The sequence below is a fragment of the Polypterus senegalus genome, chromosome 14, assembly GCF_016835505.1.
Source record: "Polypterus senegalus isolate Bchr_013 chromosome 14, ASM1683550v1, whole genome shotgun sequence".
NCBI classification, from domain to species: Eukaryota; Metazoa; Chordata; class Cladistia; order Polypteriformes; family Polypteridae; genus Polypterus; species Polypterus senegalus.
In genome coordinates, this window is record NC_053167.1 from 101629500 (window position 1) to 101647398 (window position 17899).

At 37.4% G+C, this 17899-nt stretch overlaps 1 protein-coding gene across 3 annotated transcripts in view; it reads left to right on the forward strand.

Annotated features, from left to right (window-relative positions):
• The window catches only part of LOC120514913 (dihydropyrimidine dehydrogenase [NADP(+)]-like), a 1294590-nt gene that overhangs the window by 948778 nt on the left and 327913 nt on the right, over positions 1–17899 (forward strand). For all 3 annotated transcript variants that reach the window (XM_039735551.1, XM_039735552.1, XM_039735553.1), the window contains one exon: positions 4448–4531. In XM_039735551.1, the coding sequence (XP_039591485.1) occupies positions 4448–4531 (84 nt within the window). The remainder of the gene's footprint in view (positions 1–4447; positions 4532–17899) is intronic.

Genomic DNA, 17899 nt, shown 5'->3' on the forward strand with positions numbered 1-17899 from the left:
CTATGGAAGTGTTTCCAACGTGCAGGGCTGTAACACTGAAAGTACTCCTGGGTCCGACATAAAAAGGGCTTTGACGCCTCACCTTAAGGGTCGGAGGCAGAGGATGAAGAAGAAAGAGAGGGAGCGAAGAGAATTGTCTTTTTACATGCTTCTGTAAATGATATAAAGAAGTCTTGTTGAAGGTATTTACTAAAATAAATATTAGAGGTTAGGGGCTTTGTATCGCTGCCTACATGTCACAACATGAAATAACAGCATAAAATAGTTGAGGTGCAATGGATGGTAGGGATGAAGGAACAGCAGCATGAGTGTAGTGGAGGGTTGGGGTGTTGATAAGGGTTAGTACTAGTCGCTATGGATTTCAGTATCTTAATAACTTGACAGAAGAAGCTGTTTTCAGAGTCTGCATGATATTGTCTTCCAGTTCATGACTCTAAAGACTGGAGTCACTGATGATTTTCTTGGCCTTCCTTAGGCACTACCTAACATGTATGTCTTATTGGTAAGGAGTGTCACCTCCCATGATTTCTTGGGAAGAATTCAATACTCTTTGTAAGACTTTGTGATCTGAGGGCAGTGCAGTCCCCATACCAGGCACTAACACAGTGAATTAGGATGCTTTCAAAGGTGCAGGTGTAAAATGATCTAAGGGTTTGCAGGCCTGTACCAAACATCTTCAGCCTCCTGAAATTAAAAAGTGTTGTTGCATCTTCATCACCACTTTTACACTGTCAGCAGTACATGTGAGATCTTTGGTGATATGCTACGTTGGTTTCTTGTGGGTGTGTGTGATAAAAGTCCTATTCAGAGTTCATTCACTCCTTCCTTACACTCAGTGCTGCCTGGATAGGCTCAGGCCCTCTGCAACCTGAACTGTATTAAGTATCTCTGACAATGTTATGTGTGACGGTGACGTTATACCAGCGCTTATCCCAACACGGACAGACGCAGGAGGCACACTTATAAAAACACAAACTGTTTTTCATTTACTTTTTGCTCGTGGAGAATGTCTTCCACATTCCCAAGAGCCTATAACACAGTCCAAACACAAGCACAATCCCAGTACTTTACTTTCCATTTCTTTTTCTTTCTCCTCCACTCCTCTTTGGCAAGCTTTACCTCTCTTCTCCCAACTCTGGCTCCCGCAGTGGTGACTGATAGCTCTTTTTATAACGCCTCTGGAAGTGCTGCAGGTGCTCATTGACCAACAGTGGTGCTTGAAAGTTTGTGAACCCTGTAGAATCTTCTATATTTCTGCATAAATATGACCTAAAACATCATCAGATTTTTCACTCAAGTGCTAAAAGTAGATAAAGAGAAACCAGTTAAACAAATGAGACAAAAATATTATACTTAGTCATTTATTTATTAAGGAAAATGATCAAATATTACATATTTGTGAGTGGCAAAAGTATGTGAACCTCTAGGATTAGCAGTTAGTTTGAAGGTGAAATTCGAGTCAGGTGTTTTCAATCAATGGAATGACAATCAGGTGTAGCACTGGGTTAAGCGCTGGAATAACGTCACCGTCACACATAACATTGTTTAGAGGGTTCACAAACTTTCATGCACAACTGTACTTCCGGCAGCACTTCTGGGTATGGCGGAAAACCCACCCAAGAGGGCTTAGCAGCTGTTGCAGATCCCCCTGGTGGTACCCCCAGATCCCAACAGGGCTGTAGATATCTTCAACTCCCATGAAGCCCTGCAGGAATCCAAGGCACCACTACAACCCATGAGAGCTGCCATCTAACATCCCCGGGGAGGTACTGTTCTGCCCATTCTTGATCCCCCGGTCCTCTCCGTGAACAGTCCCAGCTGGACAAAGACCCCGGCCGTCTGCGAATATGCTATTTTTACTGCAGTAAAGTGCCATTACTGTTTTTTGCTAGGGATAAACTTTCAATAACCTTTTTTCTATTGTTTGTATAAACACGTACAGTACTAGTCTGGCCTGAAAATTAGTTTGATGTGAGTTTAATTTCAGATATCATCCTCAAGTACTTTTCCAGAATTACATCATTTTCTTTTGACACTCACAAAAGCTAAATACTAATCAGACTTTCAGGCTATAAAGCAGTGGTTAAGACTGAGGTGTGCAGTCCATATATTTAACCACTAGGCCACATGGCCTGCAGATACTTCTTGAGTCAAATAAAATGTAATGATATATGATTTCGAACCATTTTTTGCCTTTTGCTTTTTTCTTTTTGTAAAACTTGAGTTATGCGTATGGAATGTTATTTGATTTTAAAAAATTCGATAAAAATTTAAAAAAAATGTAATGATATAATAGACTTTCTTTTAAAATGTAAGAAATAATTTTAATTATTCATGCATATAAATGTATGTAAGGGTAAATATTAATTATAATCCAAAAAATAAAAGGAAAGTTGAAACACAATATTTCGGTTCACCTGTACAATATTTTCCTTTTAAATGTGAGTCAAAGATAGTCGCTCTTGAATTTTGTGTTAACATTAAACTGTATTTATATATATGTGTGTGTGTGTGTGTGTGTGATGAACTTCATGCTTTATATTTGCCTTAATGGACACAGCAGCGGCAGACTGAATCAAATTAACAGTGAGAATGGGACATGCCGTGTTAAATTTGAAGTCATGTTGGTTGCTCTGGAGGGGCAAAGTTGCATCAATTTGAAAGTAATGCAGGCTTTGGTTTTATGAAGCAATTCTCTTTAAAGAGTCTGATGTCACAATAAATGCTCAGTGAATTGTCTAAACCGTTGCATAATCATTTAAGTTAATGGTCTGCATATGAGCTAGACCCAGTATGGTAAGTCCAGTTTCCTTTTATGTTTGTAAGATTTGTATTTGTCTCAATCAAAACTTATTACAAGGTTTAATTTCTATTAAAATATTTGTATCTGTTCCTCTCTAAAGCTTTATTTCTAATCAAACTTAACAGTAGTAACTACTTAATGGGCTTTGCTTTCCAAACTAAACTAAAGCCTCTCATTGTGATCACATATTGATAGTTAGTTTCGTGTCACTGGTTCTTTTATGTTGTGTTGAAGGAAATACTTTTAACCTAAAGCAATGGATGAACAAGGGTGAAATTAAACATTATTGGTAATTGGCTCTGTGATCTTTTTGCATTGTGTCCATTTTGTACCTGTTCTCGGTTAATTGACCATGAAATCTTTTACGGAATCCATGCTTGACATGAGCTCTACTACTTTTAAGGCTGACTATGATAAATGGCTTTATCATGCCTCTTGCTCCCCTGCTCTTTGTAAGGCTAAAATGCTTATTATTCTTTTCCTCTCTAATGGCTGTCAGTTTGAGGAAAATCATAAATCTGCTGTTGGACTCACTCTGGCAGGTTTGTAGAGGTTTCGTAATTGTTTAAATCCCTCTTCTGATGCATTTTAAAGGCCCTTTGGAGATGTAATTGCCTGTCAAATGCTTTTTCCTTGCTCAAACTTTTTGAACTCTGTAAATCACTGTTTAAAAATAATTTTCTTTAATATCTAAGCAGTAAAATGCCTTTTAAAAAGAATATTATTTTGCATATGAAATTAACAAAATGCATCATATGCAGGCATTTTACTCTTTTATCTCAGAGTGTGATAGGATGTCGTAGACTAATAAAATGAATTGTCCCCATATCACATTCCTGTCTGACGGAGACTGGGAGAGTTAGAGTTTGTCACTGTTATGTGATTGTGCTGCTTTATTAAAAAGAAATACTACAAATGTACGAGTATGCAGATAATGGTCCTTGTCAATAATAAAAATATTATCTTTGAGCCAGTTTACTGTTTCTGTACTTCTGTTCCTGTTATGCTTTTTTGAACATTTGTAAAATTCTTTAGACATATGAAAGACACTCTAAAACCATTCATTATTATTTTTATAAGAAAACATAACATTTTCATGACCACTTAATTCAATTTAAGTTTGTATTGGTAATACATTGGTAAGAATACAGAAAATGAACAACCAATACTTAGAACACTTCAAGTATCACATAATCATTTTAAAATATGTAGTATGAAAATGGTAAACATAAGTTGTCTTACAGAAACTGAAAATTAAAGGAAGGAATAAGTAAGGCTTTGTTGGGCTGACTAGCCTGTTCTCTTCTAAATTGTTCCCGTTCCTGTTATGCTGTCTGAATATCTAAATATTCTGATATGTCTGTTTAGTAATAATTTCTTTTGTTCTTAGTATCAAAATAAGTTCCTGAACAGCAATTAAACGGAAAGGCACTTCAGACATTGTCTTCAAAGCAGTCAATAATCTTAGTTAAAAATAAAATTTACTTTCACAAATTTGTGGTTTTGTGCTGCATGGAAGCAATGTTTGTTAAAGAAGTTAAGTTGATATGCTGCAGCAGTTGGTTAACTCAGACACATGGCTGGATTTTGGAAAAAGGCTTTCACAATATAAGACTAATTTTCCTATTTTCCATTTTTAAAAAGGCTTCTGGTGCTGATGCCCTGGAGTTAAACTTATCCTGTCCACACGGCATGGGAGAGAGAGGCATGGGTTTGGCCTGCGGCCAGGTAAGCCTTCAGCTTAAGTCTCGTTCACAACTCATAAGGAGAACTGCAGCAGAGCCTTGATGTGTTCTGTACCTTACAGGCAGAAATAATCCAGATATGAGTTTGACTTCTGGGTTATTCAATATTTAATGTTGGTAAAATAGAACAAGTGTCATGTGTGGTCAGTCCATCACTACTGAAAAATTTGAATAATCAAAATCTAGTGCTTTTTTATCATAATCACTGAAGGACCATTGTGGGCAATCATTGGATTTAACAGCCTGCAAATGAAGCTTATGTGGTATAAATACTCAATAGGTAATGAAATTAAAATAGTTTTCTTAGACATAATCCCATTTGCATATATTAAAATATACAGTGTGTGTATGTATGTATATATAATAATTCTTTTATGTAATACTTTTCTCACTACTCAGGAATTGCAGGTTAAGGGCCTTGCTCAAGGGCCCAACAGAGCAGAATCACTTTTGGCATTTCCGGGATTCGAACCGGCAACCTTCCGATTGCCAGTGCAGATCCCTAGCCTCAGAGCCACCACTCCGCCTATATATATATATATATATGAAAGTATAAAATAAAATATACACATACACTAACACTGCGTGTAATGAAAAAACATCATAATTGTTTTCTTTATGTAATATTTATTTTTAGCTTTTTGCAGAACATTTTCTGTCTTCTCTAATATTGTAAATCACACTTCAGATTTATATTATGTTGGAAAGTCATCTGTCAAGGCACTTGTATTTTGCATTAACTTTAAATAGTCTGTTTCAATTATGTTACTCATATTACTTAAAGTTAGTTGGCACAGTGGTACAAGGTTTAATGCTGGTGCCATCCGAATTGAATATCCTTCCTTAATTAGAATCCCATGGTTGCTTCTTGCCTGGGTTGAGTTTGCATTATCTTTTGCTTCTGCATGGGTTTCATCCTTCACTTCCAGATACATTCAGGTTAGATTAACTGGTGACTCCAAACTGCCCCCAGTGTGAGTGTATGTTGGTGTTGTGTGCATGTGTGCCCTGTGATTGACTGGTGATCTGTCAACGGTTATTTTTTGCTTTGTCCCCAGTGGTATCAGATTAGGTGCCAAACTCCAATAAGTTTGAATTGGGCTAAACTGGAATCTATATATATATAATTCACTAAGGCAAGACACCCATGGAAAGGCAAAACACACATGGAAGGGGCGTGGATTCACTAAGCCGACAAGTAAGGCGCCCATGGCGCACGCAGGAAGGAGCCACACCCACCAACTCTAAGACCATTGGATACGACGACAACTCGCAGAATCACGCCCACCAACTCGGACACAACGACACAGGAAAAACGGCGTCATTTATGTTCGTATGTCGTAGAGTCCACATGCACCTTTGAGCCACGTTGACTGTTCATAGAGGCATGTTTCTCGTGGAAGTGAATCGCTATATGCAGCGTGTAAAACAGTTTGCGAGAGGTATCCCATGGGATCCTTAAAACAATCCTTTAAAACTGAGGTTAAAACACAATGAAGGAAGCAGTCTTTAAAAACCAATAAGCCCTGTGCCTCTGTTTCATTACCATCTCACCTGCTTCACCAATGCAGGCCCTGCAACAGTCGAGACGCTCTCTCAGCAGCTGACCTTCTCTGTGCCTGACCGGTTCACACAGAGGCACCACATGACCAGGCGGTGTGTATGCTTCAAGAACGAGGGTGGACGCAGCAGGACTATCTAAGAAGAGGCATGTTTAACACGGGTGTAAATCGCTGTATGCGGCGTGTAAAACAGTTTGTTTGTCGCGGATGTGAATCGTTGTATGCAGCGTGCAAAACAGTTTCCGAGGGGTTTCCCATGGTCTTAGATTTGGTGACCAGGTCTCTGTTAGTTGCTCTATATATATACTGTGGCATCTGGCTGGGGGTGGAGCACAGCTGGGACACCCAGGAGGACCGGAAGAGGGCTTGTACCTCCTCCAGACGCTGTATGCAGTGTGTAAACCCTGGTTGTATTGGGGGCCATGGGTTACATCTTTTCTTGGAAGTCCAACACAATGGGTAAGCCCATGGCCACGCCAGGCGGCGCCCAGTGCCTGAAGAAACCTGGAGCCCAGCACTTAGCATCATAGCCGCCACACCAGGAATTGCTGGGGAAGAAGCACTTTGTACACCCCCTCCCAGGGCTTCTACGTGGTCGGGTGTCTTGGTGGACACTATAGAAAGGCGCCACACTGAGAGCGTGAAAAGTCTCGGAGGAATGCACCTGTGAAGCAGCTGGAGCCCATCCAGGGTCCTATATAGGGCCAGCAGACTTCATTCAGTAGCGGAAGTCAGGTGGAAGAAGGATGCAGCTGGAGAGCCGCAGGACTGGTGTGTTGGTTCCAGGAGAAATGGCAATTGGACTATGAGGCCTGGACTTTGGGGATCGGTGCTGGAGGCACTGGGGTGCATGGTAACGGGTTGCTAGTGTAAATAGTTGTATATAATAAAAGTGTGTTGGGTGAAGAAACGATGTCCGTCTGTCTGTGTCCGGGCCATCTGCCACTATATATATATATATATTATATATATATAATTATTGTGATATAATAAATCACAAGACAAGTATAAAGGTTTGGGGATTTGCCCCGTATAATGTTTTTTCTTCTAGCGGTCAAGTTGATAATCAAATTTTTATCAGACATTCGACAAACGATGTTCAATTCAGTCAGCTTTTATACAAAGGTAAGATGGCTACAGGAAATGATGAAAGCATGAAGTGACGTCATCGGGGGGAGCCGGAAGTGACATCATCAGTGGTAGCCGGAAGTGTCGTCATCATGGCGGGATCGGAAAGTGGCATCATCTGTGGGAAACAAAAGTGACATCACTCATGGTGGGGCCTGGAGTGTATGATGAACCGTTTGAGATATGGGTTGTTGCGGGTATGAAATGATTATTTTTCCTCTTTAGTTCTGCAGGGTTAGAAAGAGAGGCATTAGCACCATCATAACACCACCCCCCTCATCTTGTAGCCATTCACTCACCTCTGGACCTGTTGATTGCCTCCTAATCGCACATGTGTGACAATATATATATATATACATACAGACTACGATAATGAGTTGAGACACTACCCGGTCACACCATAAAATCGAAAAGCACAAAACAAGACATATTTGCAATGAATGTCTTTTCACACAGTGAAACTGACTTCAAAAATGTCCAAACTTCCGGTTATACGTCCTTCCAGTAGGAAGGGGAGTGACATCAGAGATGTTCCAGCTGTTGATCATCCAGTCTGCAGAGGGTGGAAGAGAACTGGTGTTAGAACACAGTGCCAACCCCTGGAGCAGCGGGTAAAGCACAACACCTTCACCTTTTATTTTTTACGTCAGTTTTCACATTATTAAATAAATAAAGACTTTTTGAGGTTCAGACTTTTGTAGCTGTGTTTATTTTTTACACTGAAAATCAAAAAAGTTCCTTAAAAATGTATATAAATATATAAGTATATATATATATATATATATATATATATATGCTGCATATAAATAGGAATACAGTATGTACTGTAAAATTAGCAGATAATACTTTCATTTTGCATATGAATATTTAAAGCATAACACAGACTGATTATGTTATTGACCTATGTAGTGCGCTAAATAATGTGTATGTATCATACTTTAAACATAATGAGTGTGTGTAATACATGAAATAATTAAATGCAAATTAAGTAGAGCTTGGAAGTCATTGAAACTGACATTAAGTTCAAATTACAGTATATACAGTACTAATGGAAAATTATATAATAGTTGTGTAAACCTAGTATTTTGAAACTTACAAATAGAGAAAATGCATGCTTTCTGTAGGCTATATTTTAAGGTTTATTTGTGAGTTAATTTACATTTTTTGCTCCAGGATATGGAACATTTTGTAAGGTTAGGAGGGGCCACTACTGTGAGTGACATATTGTAAAATAGTTACACAGTAAATAGAAATCATAATACTACCAAGCTGTACACCCACTGGCCGTGCTGCATATTAACACCAATTAAGTGATCTACATTAAAGACCTACAGTACCTTCTTACTGCTGCAAGTCAACACATACCATTACAAAGTGTCACATTACTGCATATTTTCTGTGGCTTCTTTTTATATTGAACTTTTTTAATCATAATTGTAATAAACCATTTTAAAGAAATAAAACAATATATTGAAAATTTATTGGAAACAGATTTAAGACTTTACATAACACTAGAAGTGATAAGCTCAGCAGTAGACTGGGTCTGGGCTTCAAAATTGTGAATGTTATATTTGCAGTACCTCTTATAGCTTAAGGATTGTTGTTGACACAGATGAATTGGGACTAGAAGTTTGTCCTACAAATAGTTAAATATGAAATAAGTTTCAGGAAAAAGTACAGGCTTTTTATTTAGTGTTGCATGGTAATGAGTTGTTAAGAATATTTTCCAATATTATTCTCATCATCATCATTATTTTCACTATCATATATCTTGATGAGGATTATTTTATTATTATTATTATTATTATTATTGTTTGCTTAGGTTTATTTTACTTAAAAAAACTTGCCCCATTTATTTGAACTTTGTTTAGGTTTAAACAAGATCCTATTGTTATTTTGTGACCCTGGCTTTTGGATGGTCCGAACTGCCTTGTAATCTGTCTGTTTGTTTTCATTTTAAGATTAATTTAGGGAAGGGAAACTACTTTATTTAAATCTCTCATTCCTTAAAACAAGGCTTTACAGATAACATTATGCAAAATCATTCTTTCTGCAATGATCTTATTGGAACATAAAGTTCAATATGGTGTTAGAGTAAATATCTATTAAGATTAATACAATAAAGCTGAGAAATGTTGCAAAGTCTACTTTTATAGCATCTTGTCTGTTGGAAAATGTTTTGTTGCAGTTGATTCGTAGGGTGACCTTATTCTCCCCTTTACACTTTTTTTATGTTGACTTTAACAGAATGTCCCACACTGTCAGGATTAACTGCTACTGTAATTAAATACTTTCTCCTTATTTCTACACGTAAGCCCAGTCAACCAGATACAGCACCAGAACGGTCAGTAAAACAAGTAACACATGTTCTCATGTATAATAGATAATATGCCCAGAACAATAAAATAACATGAATGTTAGTTAAAATAATACAAACTGATGCTTGAATTACATTTATGCTAGGATGCTTTTTTTATTGACTTCAGTTCAACTTTAAACACCATCATGCCTCAGAAGCTCGTAGGAAAGTTGAGTCTGCTAGGCTTCAACACTTCCCTATACAACTGATTCCTGAATGTCATGAGAAAGAGACCCCAGACAGTCCGCATTGGAAACCGCATTCACAGGACCATCATGCTGAGCAGTCAGGCCACTTCTGTTCATTCTGCTTACTAAATACAGCTCTAAAACTGTCATTAAATTTACAAATGGTGACACAATGGTGCTGGGTCTTATCAGCAATAGAGATGAGTTAGCTAACAGAATGGAGATATGACAACTGGCAGACTGGTGCAGGTGCAACAATCTGTCTCCTAATGTGGGTAAGAAGAATTAAATTATTCTTGACTTCAGGAAGCTCCATACAGTTCACAACCCACTGCTCACTGAAGGCTCTACGCTGAAACTGGTCAAGAGCTCAACGATCCTTGGTGTGCACCTGGCAGACGACTTTCCTGGGTCAATTAACAGCACCTCCATAGTCAAGAAGGCACAGCAGTGTCTCCACTTCCTTCACTGGCTGAAGAAGACAAGACTCCCTTCCCCCAGTCTCGCCACATTTTACAGGGTAACCATCAAGAGCAGTCTGACAAGTTGCATCACTGTCTGGTTTGGGAATTGCAGTGTCTCTGACTGTGAAGTCCTACAGAAGTTTTTGCAAACTGGAGAAAAGATCATTGAGTCCTCTCTGCCTTCCATTGAAGAAAGCTTTGTAAAGCATTGTATCCATAAAGCTTACAGCATTGGGAAGGACCCCGCCAGCCCCTCCCACAGTTTCTTTGTCCCATTTCCATCTGGCAAAAGGTACTGTAGCATCCAAATCAGTTCTGTCAGGTACTACCATAACTTCTTCCCCTTGGCTGTCTGGACTCTGAACTCTGTCCTGCCGCCCTGATGTCAGATCTGTCCCTAGTAATGAATGTATATGCAGTACATTTGTTATAGTTGTCACTGCTTTTGTTTTTATTGTTAGTGTTACTGTTATTTTTTATCAGTTATTTATTTCTATCTATTCACTTACCTATTATTTATTTCTAATTATTTATTTACAGTATCTATTATGGAATCATATAGTTCTTCACCTATCTTGAACTTGTCCTGTGTTTATGTATATTTTGCACTGTAGTTCTGGGGAACATTATGTTGTGTCACTGTACGAGTGCTGCAATACTATGTATGGATTGTATGGCAATAAGACCGCTTGATTTGATTTGACTCATAATAGGCTGCCAGGTGGCATTATTGTCATAATGTCTATTAGTCACTGTTCTAAAATGGTCTGACATGGTCCATGGATGTAATGGCAGGTAGCACAGCCTTTTTTAATATTGATGCTCAGAGACAGGGAGAGAAACTCTTTCATTGTTATCCTTTATTTATGTTTGTCTGGCTTGATGAACCTCCCAGACCAATGGGTTAAGCCAACTCCCTTCTTCATTCCAGTCCTATTTAGGTATTATTTAGCCCCATTCTACCCCCAGCCAGATTTTCCTTTCACCTTAGCCACCTGTATTCCCCAGGCTAGCTCACCAGTCAGTTCCTTCTTTGGAATTTCAGTCAGAGTTCCCTGCATTCAGATACAATGGTACCTTGAGATACGAGTGCCCCAATGTACAAGTTTTTTGAGCTACGAGCTGTCACAATGTTGATTTTTTGTTTTGAGTTACGAGCCAAATTCGAAATACAAGCCATCTATTTAATGACACTTGCCTAACACTTGACTTTATTGAAAAGAAACTGATCATGCAGCGCGCACTTGCCTAACGCTATTTAATAACACTTGCCTAACGCTTGACTTTATTGAAAAGAAACTGATCATGAAGCGCGCTATTTTAATGACACTTGACTTTATTGAAGAGAAACTGATCATGCAGCGGCGCTATTTAATGACAATTGACTTTATGGAAAAGAAACTGATCATGCAGCGGTGCTATTTAATGACACTTGCCTAACGCTTGACTTTATTGAAGAGAAACTGATCATGCAGCGGCGCTATTTAATGACACTTGCCTAACGCTTGACTTTATGGAAAAGAAACTGATCATGCAGCGGCGTATTTAATGACACTTGCCTAACGCTTGACTTTATGGAAAAGAAACTGATCATGCAGCGGCGCTATTTAATGACACTTGCCTAACGCTTGACTTTATGGAAAAGAAACTGATCATGCAGCGGCGTATTTAATGACACTTGCCTAACGCTTGAGTTTATTGAAGAGAAACTGATCATGCAGCGGCGCTATTTAATGACACTTGCCTAACGCTTGACTTTATGGAAAAGAAACTGATCATGCAGCAAAGCTATTTAATGACACTTGCCTAACACTTGACTTTATGGAAAAGAAACTGATCATGCAGCGGCGCTATTTAATGACACTTGCCTAACGCTTGACTTTATGGAAAAGAAACTGATCATGCAGCGGCGTATTTAATGACACTTTCCTAACGCTTGACTTTATGGAAAAGAAACTGATCATGCAGCGGCGCTATTTAATGACACTTGCCTAACGCTTGACTTTATGGAAAAGAAACTGATCATACAGCGGCGCTATTTAATGACACTTGCCTAACGCTTGACTTTATTGAAAAAACTGATCGTGCAGTGGTGCAATTTAATGACACTTGCCTAACTCATTTCAGAAACATTCTAAAGGTGAGGACTAAACAAAGCTCCATGGACAGGTTTCTGTTGAAACGCCCTGCGAATGAAAGTGACGAAAGTGTGGCAAAAGGAAAAAAACTAGTGAAGAAGAAAATTAAGTTAAGCAAAAGTGAAGTGAAAGAAAAAAACATTACAATATGCTAATCGGCTTCGCCAGCATCTGTTTATTTATTTTGATTCTCTTTCATGTATTATATTTTGTTTTGTTTGTATACAATATTTGTTCATTATAAATACATTTTTCTAATGTTGAAAACATTTAACAAAAAATTGGGGTGGTTTTTTGGGGGCTGGCACGAATTAATCTCATTTCATTTAATGGTGAAAATTGATTTGAGATACAAGCATTTTGATTTACGAGCTCGGTCACGGAACGAATTAAACTTGCATCTCAAGGTATCTCTGTATCTTGATAGATGGACTGGATTAAAACTTAAACTAAAAAGACAACTAAATAAAGACTACAAAATATTTATCATGCTAGATATTACCATTGTTTTCTCCCCATAACAGAAAGCTAAATTCAGGATAAACTGCATAGCAGGATACTCTAAAGAGTCTAATTTCAAACATATAATTGTCAATAAAATGCATTGATTTTTTTCAAGAAACAGTCCAGAAACCCAATGTAGTGGTGGCAGCTAATGGGTTTGGTGATCCACCTGTATTGCGAGTCAGTGAACATTTTGGGCTGTCCCCAGCCACATTTGACTGTCCTAAACAAGTGACAAGTTACAAGTGAACTAATTTTGTTGGTTTTATTATAAGGTTTTAGTTAGTTTACTTTCTAAGACAAATGTCTCTAGCCAAATTCAACTGTCCGAAATAAGTGAGATTCTTGTAATAATTTTGTTGGTTTTATTATGAGGCTTTAGTTGGCTTACTTGCTAAGACAAAGCCTGTTACTTTGAAAAAGCTTCCTTAAGCCATTTTTGGTATAGTACCGTAAATAAACCAAATACCAAGTGAAAATTATGGTGGCTGTTAAGGGCAGAGACAATAACGAGTCTTAAAGGCTTTATCTAGCTGGAGGTGGCAAGGTAAGGCATGATTTTCTATCTTACTATTCTGACTATTTATTATAGTACAGGGAATAAAAATTGTTTCCTTCTAAACAGGAGACAAAGCTATTTTCTTCCCGCAGTGCTCATAAATTACTAGAGTTATATCCTTTGCTTTAAATTTTCTCCTGTAAGACACAAACCTAATCAAAGCCTCATGCCTTCAGGCAGGTAACCTCTGTGTGAACTAAAAGAGAGGCAATATCATTTAATCACTCCATTTGCCACTTTTTTGAACAGCTGCAGAAAACATTTTTTTTTCTCTTTGGTTGTTTGTTTTATGGAAACGACTGAGAAATTCTTTGAGGCTGTGACAAAAGGTAACACATTATTTTGAAGCATTTCCTCTTAAAATTAAAAAAAAAAAATTCACCCATGCATGAAAATAATACAGACTGCATGTGCAGTGTGTATGATGACTATGGATTTGTGTGTAGACACTGACCTGGTGCTTGATTCTTTGTTAGGGGTGGTCTGTATCTTGATATTTTCAATAATCCTATGATTAATAAAAGAAAAAAAAAATATTTATTAAAAACCTTGCCAGCAGAACAGTTTGATGGAGTCATAATGAAGTGTTAAAAGTAACTTGAGGCGTAAGAAAGCAGCTGACATGCACACAAAATGTGTGAAAACAGCATTGTGATGTACAGCAATAATGTAATGTAAATCTCATTTCAAAATTGAAATTTACTTCACTATAAACATTTCTTTCTGTTCTTGATTCTTTGTGAGCATGTTTATGTGTGTGTAAAGTAATATACAGTATAATGTCAGTGATCAAATAGGTCATACTTCCTTATGCTTTTTCGGTAGCGCTGCTGTGATAACATAAGGCCACCATGCACCTTATTTGATATAGTATTTTTGAGAATGTTAGATTATTTTTATGCATGTATATACTTGAATCTACATGTAAAATCACACACAATATAAAGGGCAGCACATTTAAAAATGGCCTCTGTGGTCCGTTATTATAGCTCCGTAACTCAAGCACATAATCAACAATGGAAAAAAAACCAAAAACTGACAATTCAGTAAAGCTAATTCATAATAAAGAAAAAGACAAAAAAAGTAAAGCATTCTTTCCCAGAAAATTATTATTTTTTTCATGTGATTTTTATATACAGTATCTATTTTTGAAAGTTTTGCCATTGTGGCAGTACTTGAAAAGGTGTCTAAAGGAAAAAGTCCCATTTTGTTCTGATATTTTGTTTTTCTTAATTTACACACAGACGAACAACATCACCGTGTCAGTTTCGATAAATGTACAGTACTGCCCAAACCTTAATGAATAAGTGGAGAAAGCTGTTTTTTTGTTGTTTTCATACAGCATGTTGTGCATTGACTAATTTGAACTCTGCAGTTCAATACAACACAAAAAAGCTGCAACTGCTTTACAAACTGTCTGCCTTCATGTTACAATTGAAAAAAACAAACAGTATGTTTCATCTTCTCAGTTTTCAGCTGCCCCATTTAATCTGCCAGGAGGTGCATCAGCTTTTATCCTTGACATACTGTACATGTTAGGCATGGCCATTTTGACAAACAGTAAAATGTTTTGAAAGCTATTTGACGGATGGATAGACATGCATATGCTTATACTGTGTAGATTTTTACCTGAATGAATGCCATTGATCACTAGGGATTTTTTAAAAGCCTGTTTTAAGTATTAACACAATACTATGAATTCAGTTTTAAAGAGACATCTTCCCACTATAAGGTATGTGGATTTCTTCAGTGGCATGGGTGAGTTTTACAAAGATTGCTTTTAATAAAAATGAATAGTTGTTTGGCTCGCAATCATCACATGTTAAAAGGACAATTCAGTCTTCTGATGACATTTCGTTCCATTGCATCTTTGAATTCTTCCTTTTTATTTGAAGTTTTTGCTGTCATCTGCAAGACCCGCTCCATGCCAAGAGGGACTCATTTGCTGGCTTTCAAGAAATAAAACTGTTCATCCATTCTTTCTTTTAGTCAGTTCTCACGTTCAGGGTGCCTGTCCCAGCAGTAAAGGGTGCAAGGTGGGAAGTCACTTTATTAAGCGATAACTTAATCTAGACGGCCACTGGCCTTCCAAATTTTTGAGACCGTAGTACTAAACACCCTGCCATCATGCTCTCTCGAAATCATAAAATGATTTAATTAAGTGTTATAAAAGATTACAGTATTTGGCACTTTGTATATTTTTGTCATATTCCCTAATAAAAAGGCACTAGTACAAAATAATACAAATAAATGTTTAAATGGCTTTTGGTAGAATGAAATAAAATATTTAGTCACTCTGGCTGCTCTGTTTTCATAACAGGGTTCTGCTAAGGATGAAAAACAACACAGAGAAAAATGTTTAGGACTAGGAAATAAATAATACAACAATCTAGTCATAGACAAAAGGAATGTCAAAGAATATTGTAAAATTAAACCAAAACAGAAACTAACCAACCTAAAATGGTAGTTTAGAATCAAAGCTGAAAGTAACACTGAGCTGTTTCACCCTGAATAAATCTGTTAAACGCTTACTTGTGACCATCAAATAAAAATGAATGAATGAATGGTCCTCTTGTAGATAGTCCAGAATCTTGGAAACGACGAGCTATGCAACACTAGCGCTTATTCTATTGACCTAACCTAACCTACCTAACTTCTAATTGTGGCACAGTGGCAACCACCATAGCAAAAGTAAACACAACATGGTGACAACCCTATTCTAAGCAAAATTGCATTGTATATATACATAGAAAAATAAAGTTTTCAAAATTAAATTAAAAGTAAAAACTAATAATGTAATTTTTTCCCAAAATTCAAAATGGAGTACTCAAATATGAGAAACACTTTTGCAGATGTTACCAAATTAAACAGTTCAATGATAACTTCAAATTCAAACTTCAAAACAGAAAGAAGGCTAAGAAGTTTAGGTTGTGAGTTGTAGGTGTACTTAAAATATAAAACAGGCAAATGCATAAAGCAGAGAAAAAGTAAATGTGGTATAATAGAATTGAAAGCAGTCTATATATACATATGGGTTTATTGACATGTCTGTTGAGGTTTTTTTTGTTGTTCTTAACATATTGTTGCTCTGTTATACTCATATAAATAGTATTTGGGTGATGTCTTTATTCAAGGCATTTTACAAAGTCAGAATACCTTAGAGAATATTTTTTACAGGTGGAGCACAGCCATGATAAGGTAGTTAGTTGTCATTCAGCAAATCACGTGCGGGGACTGAATTGGCAGGCTTAAAGATCGAAACCTTAGCCACTACACCATACTGCCTTAAAGCGGTGATGATGAGATTAACCTGCTGTGGTGAAATTGGGCAGCTGTGGATTACACAGGGTGTGCGAGGTGAACACTTAGAGCCTTGCAAATCTTCTATGTTCTGGCTTTGTTTATTTTACTAGGCAAAAAAAAAGGAAGGATAGGATACTCCACCTTCGCATCCTAGTAAACATACCAATACATTTATTTCCTTTTACATGCATAAATGTAATACGCTAGCTCCAATTAGACAAAACTGTTTCAAAATGAGAATTTTAAATATGTGAAAACATTTAGAGTTGCCACAGTGGATAGCATCATCCTGGGTTTGAATACCACACCTGTACTTTAACCCTTGTGTGAGAGCATTGGTTGGAAATGTTAAGCACATTTGAGAATACTATGGAGTCAACAATTAGTTCAAACGTTGGTGATCTATTTGCTGATCAAATACAATTGCTAAATAAATGAATGCATGCAGTGGGTTTGACAATGAGATAAGATGAAAATATTTACGTAACAGTACAAGTGGTAAGATTAATACTTCTGCATGATGCTATCCTATGAAAATACTCAATCTTTCTGTCACTTGTTTATATACAGGGCAGCATCGTGGAACAATGATTAGTGCTGAAGTGTACTGAAGTTTCTGCTTCTCCTTCAGTTTTCCTCTCGTTTCTCTTAAATGGTGATTCTGAATTCTGGTAGTGTGAGGGTATGCTTGAGTGGGTGTGGTGGACTGAATAGTTTATGTATATATATAATTATATATATATGTGTGTATATATATATATATATATATATATATATATATATATATATATATATATATATATAGTGTTGACATTGCACTGCTTCTCCTTCTTGAGACGCCAGATGATGGGCCAGAATCTCCTCGAAGCCGTCCGAAAGTCGTTCTCCATGGCCTCCCCAAACTCCTCCCACACCCGAGTTTTTGCCTCAGCAACCACCAAAACCGCATTGTGCTTGACCTGCTGGTACCTATCAGCTGCCTCCAGAGTCCCACAGGACAAAAAGGTCCGGTAGGACTCCTTCTTCAGCTTCACAGCTGGTGTCCACCAACAGGTTCGGGGATTTCCGCCATGACAGGCACCAACCACCTTACAGCCACAGCTCCGGTCACCCGCCTCAACAATAGAGGCACGGAACATGGCCCAT